At 40.9% G+C, this 9784-nt stretch overlaps 1 protein-coding gene across 3 annotated transcripts in view; it reads right to left on the reverse strand.

Moving 5' to 3' along the window:
• Positions 1-6596: 6596 nt before the first annotated feature.
• Positions 6597-9784, reverse strand: part of gfra4a (GDNF family receptor alpha 4a) — a 228001-nt gene continuing 224813 nt past the window's right edge. For all 3 annotated transcript variants that reach the window (XM_029460742.1, XM_029460743.1, XM_029460739.1), the window contains 2 exons: positions 9050-9219; positions 6597-6784 (listed from right to left, as the gene is read on the reverse strand). In XM_029460742.1, the coding sequence (XP_029316602.1) occupies positions 6638-6784; positions 9050-9219 (317 nt within the window). In that variant the 3' untranslated portion in view covers positions 6597-6637. The remainder of the gene's footprint in view (positions 6785-9049; positions 9220-9784) is intronic.

The following is a 9784-nucleotide window of genomic DNA, read 5'->3' on the forward strand; positions in this document are numbered from 1 at the left end:
TTAGCCTAAAGTATCTTGGTGCTTGTTTGTAAATACATATATATATATATATATATATATATATATATATATATATATATATATATATATATATATATATATATATATATATATATATGCTATTTATGTGTAATCATCCTTATAAAAACAATAAACTATTTTTTAAGTTTGTTTGTTTGTTTCCAGAGGTCTCATGCCGATAACGGACACCAGCGTCATTGACGTTACACACCTGAGGAAAGTTTGTCCGTTTCATGCAAATAGTCCGCTTTTTCAGGCATGAATCCCTTAAATGATTAATGTTTACCTCTTTGTTAGGTGACTGTGTACACAGTGTGTGGCTCAGGAACCGCTTTGTAATGCGGTATGTTCGTGTATTGTGAAGTAATGAAGTTAATAACATGAAGACGGTTAAGCTAGCTACATTAGCATCAACGTCTCGCTATGCTAACTGACATAGTGGCACCTTGTAGCCATGGAAACAGCATGTAGCGGGTGTTGTGGAGGCTATGCTAATTGTTTACCGAAATATGAGTGTGCTGTTAGTACTGTATGTTATAACTTGTGATAATGCTATCAATACATTACAAGTGAGTTACAGTTTCTTAACTGATGTGTGTGTTTATGTCTGACTTCATCTTGGAATCCTTTTTGTGCCCAAAGACTAACTTATATTAAGTTTAGAGAAGTAAACACAGATTGCTCTAAAGTCTTGAAATCTGATACACATACTTTAGGAAAAGTTATCTAACTGTACACATTTGAAATGGTTAGATCACATGAAAAATAACACTTATTAATAGTCAAAGGCATGATTCTTTTTAAAACACTGCATATGTTTGATATTACATTTATTGTGAGTTCATAGATACCAAATGTCATTTTCTTATCATACTATATTGATCTTTTTGGCACATGGGACTACTGTTCTTTCCATATATTTAATTATATTTTAGTAAAAAAAACAGTAACTCAAAAGATAAATATAGTATAATAAGAAAAATCACTTTTCAGTCGAGCGATTTGACCGATTTTTGAAAACTTCTTAAGATTTGTGCTCAGATAACAATTTCAGTTCCACACAAATGGTACATTTAAGTTCTGTAGCTATTCAGCAGAAGCATTGTACACATTTGTATTCCTAGTATGTGCATCTTTCATGCATCACAATTATTAAAAACACATGATTTAAAATCATAATGGTATAAAGCACAGATGTATTTTAGGCTAAGACACAGTGAACTGCTCGTAAAGAAGAGCTTTCACACCGCACCGGGCCACAAACAACGGTCTAAAAGTACACACAAATATTAATATCGCCCCATTGTGTGCAGTAAACTCTAAATACAACCTTAAAGTTCTTTAACTATTGTGAGTTGCCAACCAAGGAGAGTAAGAACCAGCCGCCAATGTACCAGCACTGCTCAAGAGTTTTAAACACCTTTTTATTCCTTAAATCATCGTCCTAATAAGTTGGTGCCAAAGTGTATTATGTTATCCCAATGAAAACGGTAATTCTGACCATGCTTTTGGTTTTAATATTGGCCTTTAATTAAAAATCTTAACCTGATCATCTACTTTATTGTTGCAGAAGTAAAAGTTCCCCCCAGACTGATGTTTGTAAAATATGTTATTAGTATTTCTTTCCAGATTGCTGCTCAGGGAAATTAACCTGTTGTAGTGAGTGAATAATGATTCAGGTAACTGACTGAAGCAGTCAGAGCTTCAGGGTAACTGACTGAAGCAGACATAGCTTCAGTGTGGCTGACTGAAGCAGTCAGAGCTTCAGGGTGGCCGACTGACTGTTCAGACAGAGCTTCAGGGTAACTGACTGACTGTTCAGTCAGAGCTTCAGGGTGGCTGACTGAAGCAGTCAGAGCTTCAGGGTGGCTGACTGAAGCAGTCAGAGCTTCAGGGTAACTGACTGAAGCAGTCAGAGCTTCAGGGTAACTGACTGAAGCAGTCAGAGCTTCAGGGTAACTGACTGAAGCAGACATAGCTTCAGGGTAACTGACTGAAGCAGACATAGCTTCAGTGTGGCTGACTGAAGCAGACATAGCTTCAGTGTGGCTGACTGAAGCAGACAGAGCTTCAGGGTAACTGACTGAAGCAGACATAGCTTCAGGGTAACTGACTGAAGCAGACATAGCTTCAGGGTAACTGACTGAAGCAGACACACACTCTAAGTAACAGTTCGTCAAATCCTGGATGTCGGTTTAAAGGATGTCAGTAGTTATCTGAAGCTAAAGACTCGATAGCAACACTGAACATATGTGCTGATAATGCAACACCAATGTTTTCTTTAATATCAGCTGAGCTCTTAATAAGCATTGAGCTCTATATATTTATACGTGTGTGCGTTCCATCCTCAGGTGAAGTGTTAGTGTTGCAGTAGGTATTAATGTTCCAGGTGTTGATTGGTCAATAATACTTTGCTGCGTTATCTAAAGGAAGTTTCTCTCACTTCAGTGCAGTTAGAAACTTCTTCCTACTTTTGTGACATTTCTGTGGTTAGTGGACGTTCTGAGTTCTGTTTCAACCCTGGAAACACTCACTTTTCTTTCTGCCTTCTTCCCTCCTTCATTGTAAATGATGATAGTGTCGGTGCAGTTGAACCTTCAGTCAGTTTTTCTTCCTGGCAGAAACACAGATCCTTGTCTTTTCCTTCTGGTCATTTTCATGTCGCCGCTTCTCGTCCACGCTGGCTTCACCCCAAATGTCTTGAAGAACAAGAGGTACGTTAAGAGTACGCCGTTAGGATGTAACAGATTGTGTTGAGGCTGCTCGCTTCACTCGTGGTCTTGTTTGTTGGATACTGCACAACTACCATTACGTGGAGCTCAGATGTGACTCTTGAAGTCATGTAGTTGTAAAATCCCCGGCAGAGATTCTGTTTCCCCCGGTTGGTAAAGTATCTTCACTTACAGTTTACTCTGTACTCGAGAACCATATCTGCACATATAGATCTGTATTTACACACGGTACTGATGTAGACAAACATTAACAAGTAGTTGAAACTTAGCATTCGACTGTAAAAAGATTAGTACATTTAGTTTGACACGTTTTTGATAAAGAATACTTGAAAAGAAGAGTTTTAAAATATTTCTTTCTTCAGTGTTTCTGTAGTTCCTGTGGTGCACCCTGTGCCCGGCTGGGAATTTGAGTTTTTAATTGAATTTGGAGATCAAAAAATGCCACAGGCCAGTTTAGAAACCCTGTTATAGATGTTTAAAAGTTCCACACTGTCCTCCGCTTCCTGTTGATGGTCAGATGTTTAGCCTTTTATCATCCTGCAGCAGCAGGCATTGGACCCAACAGCTCCAGTATGTGGGACAGCAGACGTCTGTCCCACTTAGCTGTTGACCCAAAACATGGAGACTGGCATCAATTACAGCCGCCATATGCAAAGCACAGGTGGCACACAGGCAGCTGGAGTCTCACAACAAGCCATGTGGGTGGGAGGATGACACAGGGATTTTTAAATGGCGGCAGAGTTTATTCAGGTACTTGTATTTTTGCCAAGAACTCTGAAAATAATAATTTTTGTGCTTCACATAAAGAGCTTATTGTCCTCCGCTTCTAGCCGTTTCCCAGCTGCTGTGTGTTTCACCTCAGCTTCTTCCTCGATCGGAGCCTCGAGCTATAAGAAGGTTAGAAGAAACTCCGAGGTTTGTTGACTCCAGGCGTCTCGTTTATTAAAGTTAAAGTTATGCTTTGTAAAGTTGTCAGAATCGGCATCGCACTGATTTTTCTCTCTGACATATCAAAAGCAAAACTTTGGATAAAATCCCTTTTTTATTATTACCCAAGGTATGAATGTTATAGACATCATATATCTGGTATACACTGTGCAGTATATACACTATACTGTCACATCGTTACAAATCTCCTGCGTCTCATGAAGACGGGTGTTTAACCTAAAGCCAGGGGCGCCGCTGGAGGGAGGAGACGCAGTTCCTCTGAAATACAGAGAGCGGATGCATCTCGTCAGGAGTCCAAACGTTTCAATAAGAGAAGTGCTCAGAATTCACCTGCATTCACAGTGTGCTCTTTATGCGCAGGTAGGACCGCAGGTTGGTCAGTCACCTCACGGCGCCAGAGGACGAGACGCCACGCCGGCTGATAAATCAAACCAAACAGGGCGACAACTCGGCTGGTGTCACGTCATGAGAACCAGAGGTATCGCTTAGTCTTTCTTTATTTAAAGGGTCTGTTCACCTAAAGCCCAAAAAACATATTTCCCTCACATGTCGTGGTGATCTGTCCGCAGAGCATTTCCATTTTATGAGCCCAGGTTTGGAGATATCTTTATTTTTAAATTGTATTGGTTACAATAAGAAGTTCTGCCACTATAGGTTATTATCTTCTGGCAGGTTTGCTGTAAGGAATTTGTTTTAAACAGCCTTCAAATCCATAAAAAGCCTTAAAAGGTATTGAATTAAAGTAAAGATAAGTCCTTAAATGTTATTAAAATGTCTTAAATCAATCTCAAAAAGTCTTAAAACATGGGAAGTAAGATTTTCTGAATTGTTTTCTTCTGACATTGCAATTAAAATCTCAAATGAATCTGTAAGAACTATATTTTAAATGATTTACAGAATGACTTGTTTACTCTGTTTTCTCCTTCAGTTATTGTAAAGTTGGTCTTAAATCTAACTTTCCTTAAGCTGTAGTAACCCTGTTCCAATATAATGTTCCAATATTTCTTTTAATAACAATTAGTAACGCTAAAAGAGACATCAGTAGAGAATTATCACCCGATTGTGCAGCTTTTTAGTGTCTTTAAAACCATTGCTTTTGTTTAACCGCAGCAAACTGTTTTCATTCACTTCCATAAGTGTGTTTACTTCCAGCCCAACCAGAGTTAGCAGCTAGCTGCTGAGCATTTAGCTGATGGAGATGTTTCCCTTCATGTGTTGGCTGGCAGGTCTGCTGGATGTGCAGATAATGTGTCAGTGTTGTGTTTCTAGATTAGACAATTTGTTAATAATGCACTTATTTCCATGCAGCAGTGAATACGTGGTGATAACTTGAGATGCAGGTGTAGAGAGATGAAGTGTAAACGGCTGTACACACTGAACAGATGCCTCAGAGCTTCGGTATCAAAAGTAACATCACTAGAACGTCTTTATTGTATTTAGATGGCAGCAGCAATATCAGAGAACAATATCTTAAATCCTGGGCAAATAAAACCAAACATGTGATTTGAGTGAACTGGCCCTTTTGTGTTTTCATTATTTTTCAGATCCTTACACCTGTTACTCATTTCAAAACGTACACGGACATCAGTGAGGAGGAACTCAGTGTTTCCTTCCTGTAGAACTTGGCAGGTTGAGGAACACGTCTTCTGTCTCGTGTTTAAAACCAGTCGTTTAACAAAGCAGTAAAACAAATGGGCGTTTCTTCAGATGACTCGTTCAATGGCAGTATCGAAGATGACATATTCCTCGTTAGCGTCAAGCAACACTTTTCATAGACATGTCCGCCTTCACAGTACATATTGTAAATCCATCGGCGTCCAGCGGGACAACGTGTGTCACGTGTGTCCAATGAGACGCTTCCCTTCATACGTCAAAACACACATTGTCTGTTTCCCCACCAGTCGTCCCGCAACACATGATTGGTCACAACCTAGTCGATATGTTTTCTCTGCGGCAAAGTTCCACATACAGTTAAAAAATATAAATGTGTTTCCATCTCGTGTCACCAAAAACCACTTTTTTTTTTTTTTTTTTTTTACATGTCTGAAGAGGAACAAGCCCAAATGTGTGTCACACTTAAAGCATGAAGATGTGAAGAGTCCCCTTCCAACACAAATGATTCATGGCTTTAAGAACAAACGACGTTAAAGGCTAATAAGTGACGCAGGTTTGCAAACACTTACAGACTTTGGGAGATGTTCTTAATCTTATTGGAAAGTTACATTTCAGTTAACAACTTAATTCTTTCGATATATATTCTTTATTTGGAAATGAACTCTTCATCCTGAAACTTAAAACACAACAGTCAAAGGATTTCATTGTGATTTGACTCGATTATAACTATATATATATTTCTTTATGTGCTTCCAACATTGTGGTTAGAAAAAGATTTAGTTTGAGTAAAAGAAACGTGTGACATTAAAACAAAGAGCTGCATGTGGACAAACACACACCTTAAAGTCTCGTGTAACACTTCATCTCAGACAAAAGTCTTAACATTTAATATTTTTCTTTTACATCAAGGAATGTTCAGGGACAAAAAAAAAAAGATTTTTTTTTTATATTTAATATTTTTCTGGCACGTCAGCGTCTCTCCGCTGGACACCTGAACCCACGGACTTTTATTATCGTATGAGCGAAGCCTGCATGTGTGTGGTCATATGTAACAGTTTGTATTCGGGCAGGCATGAAGCAAGAAATGAGGTGTGTACTTCCTGGTCCCCCCCCCCCCCCCCTCTCTGGCGGTCTGCACGACACATCTGCTCTGAGTCATGATCTTTGTGACGGAGAGGGGACGGAGCAGGACAGGCGACCCTTTCCCCCACCGTCATTGGACACATAGAAATGGCTCTTTCTCTCCCTCCCCATCCCCTCCCCCCCCCCCCTCCCCCCCAGGTCTGCAGTTTTGTCCGTGGAGGCCAGGTGAGCGAGGCCTCTTATTGGTCGGAGAGCAGCAGCGTGAACAGCCAACCGAAGCCCAGCAGCAGAGACAGGCGGACGGGCTCGGCCGCACGGTCCGACAGGCCCGGAGAGGGCAGAGTGGAGTCTCCCTCGTCGCCCCACAACCGGTCGTTCTCGTTCACCTGAAAGGAGGAGACACGCGTCGGGATAAAGTCAACGTTCATAAACTTAACGGGAGGTTTTGTTTTATGAGCATCAGGTAAAATGAACACAGACAAACATCACAAGTATCTGCTGTATATAAACATCACGTGCCCGTAACGTTTACCATGACGTGCTGATACATCATGACGTGACATTATATTATATTATATTATATTATACTGCCATGAGCCTTCAGAGAGAAGGTCACCTCAACAACCTTCATCTCCACGCAGTACAGGAAGCACACGGCGATGACCAATCACAAACAAGCGACTGTCAGCAGAGCAGAACACGTGATCCAGGATGAATGTAACCGTTTAAACTGTAGCTATAATTACATTTGTGTATTCTAGAATATAAAATCCTCTGGGGGAAGTTATGATTATACTATTATGAGTGTTTTATCTGAGGAGCAAACATTGAGTAAAGCGACTAGAAGTTATAAATGTGTCGCATTTATTTTGCTTCTTTTGCATTTACAAACTAGATCTTTAAAGATTATGTGATGCATAACTTCCATATGTGGATTTAAAAATACCACTATGTACTTCGAGGGACCGTTATGACGTCGTCTTAGTCAGATTTAAATAAACAGAATGAATTTATGAATATAAATGTTCGACAAAAAGGACAATCGGAGCATAATTACATAATTAACCCAACTTTCATTTAACTTTCTAATGATTTATCAGGAGCAGTTACTTTAGAGTTGGACGTCGGATGATTCGACCCCCGAGATCATGAACCGTCCCCCCCCGTCCCCGTTCATCTCTGCTCCGTGATATGAAGTGTGATGCAGTCAGAGGACGATGCACATCAACAATCACGCGTGGGACGACGAGTTCAAAGCACCCGAGGCGGGAATGTGTAATTTGGCTCTTTTGGCCCTTCCTTCATCTTTCCCTCTGGAAATAAGTAAATGGCCTAGTTATACATTTAACTCGTGAAGTTTATTAATATCTATCGGCGGTTGTCAATGATGCTTTCCACCACATTCATTAAATGCATGGAGCAAATTCAATTATTTCTACATTTCTCCTCATTAATAGAATCTGAAACACTGTGTGCTTAATGCAAAACAGGCTGTCAACATGAAGACGTGCGCTCCAGAGTAATGGTTGTTTACTGAACTTCTTCATTGTATGGCTCCATTAATGATGTTTACACGACCTGTTCAAACTGCGGACGCAGCAGTTCATTCGGTCTTTCCCTCTCCAGCAAAGTGCAGCCCATGTGTTAAACTATAGGATTATATAACACACAATAGTTTCGCTGCTTTTTTTAATTGTCTTAACTCTTTTATTCTCATTCTGTTGTTTGTTTTATTCTCTACTTTGTTCTCTGAATCCGTTTACTGCTGCAGAGATCTAATGACCCCGCCGGGATCAATAAAGTTACACGTCAGCACCAGCGTGTGTTCGCCGTATTAACACTTAGTGACTTACTGTTGAGAAGAATACTATTATTGAGTGTTCCCGTGCAAAAGTCTAATTATATAAATAACCATTTTGGCCTCAAATATCTTTATCGGTTGAAGTCTAATGAGGAGTTGATCATTATTTCTGTTCCTGACTGACAGTCATGTAAATTACAATTACTTTCCTCCCTCAAAGTGGTGACTGAGGTAAAACTGCTGCACGCGTTTCAATCTCCTCGACCATCTCTTACTCTAACTTAATGCTTCTGGCTTTCTGACATGGTGTTTAGAAAGAAGATATATGTTGATATCTTCATGTTTCTCTGCCGTCATGGAGCTTAATATGTTGTTTCTACTCTGCAAACACTTTGACCTGATGAAAAATCCAAGAGGGATCAAAAGTTAAGTCAAACAATCTTTTGTGTCGTGAAGTATTTGTGCAGCTGTTACCTTTTCCCTACATTGACCTCTACGTCATATGCATATAATTAATCTTCAATTTGGATTATAAATGACATAATGCAAAAATCCTACACCTGGAATTTGGAGCCTTGAAGAAGCTGGCGTAAAGTGTCACACACACACACACACACACACACACACACACACACACACACACACACACACACAGCTTCATGTTGGTTGTCGTGTGACTGCCTTTGCACCGGACGCTGTCTGAATTATTCAGACAGTGTGAACCCCACCCGTCTGCTGCTCCCTGCAGGCTAAAACAAACGGCCCCAGTGTTCTGCAGCGGTGCGACCCACTTCTGAGCGAGCCCGTCTCCATTAGTGCTTCTGCACATCACATTTCCATCTGGTCTCACCTGAGTAGGTATCTGTGCTCTCAGAATGTTCTGCTCTGTTTCCATCGAGACGCCCGGGGCGGTGGTTGCCACGTGCGGGCTGTGGTTGTCCGTGGTTGGACTGGGCATCCCGGGCTGGCTGGCCCCCGTCTTCACATCCGATCCGTTCCCGAAAGCCTGGATGGCATTTTCTAGAAACACAAGAGCAGCAGAGACGTTGAGTGTAAAGGGAGACGACTGGAAGGTGTTGTTCTGAGGGAGCCATCACCTCCTGCTTCTTTTACCCTGCACGGCTCTTTGTAATGTGATTGGTCACTTTACAGTTATGTACTGAGGGGGGGGGGGGGGGGGGGTTGTAATTACAATGTGGTCATAGCATGTGAGTACAACTCAAGTGTTCAGGGTGAGTCATCATCAGGCCACTGAATACATACGAGAGGTCGCCACGATTTGATGCATTTACCAAAAGTATTTCCTCTTTTCTGCATTGTGGTAAAATACGAAGTGTCCCTGAAGCAGCAGAAGGATCCACAGAAAGCAGCTTTCTGGATAATTTGTCAAATCTATCCATCCTGTTGCCTCTCTGGGCCTCCAGGGTAAGAAAATGTGAAACATATGTTATTCACATGCCCGGGGGATAAGCTTAAATATATTATTCCTAAAGCAGAAAACACTCCAGTCTGCAGTTTTATAGAGCACTACTGTCAACCGGAGCCATGACACACGAGAAGAGGACTTCACTGTGTGCTGTACAAA

Source organism: Cottoperca gobio, chromosome 22, assembly GCF_900634415.1.
Source record: "Cottoperca gobio chromosome 22, fCotGob3.1, whole genome shotgun sequence".
Taxonomy (NCBI): Eukaryota; Metazoa; Chordata; class Actinopteri; order Perciformes; family Bovichtidae; genus Cottoperca; species Cottoperca gobio.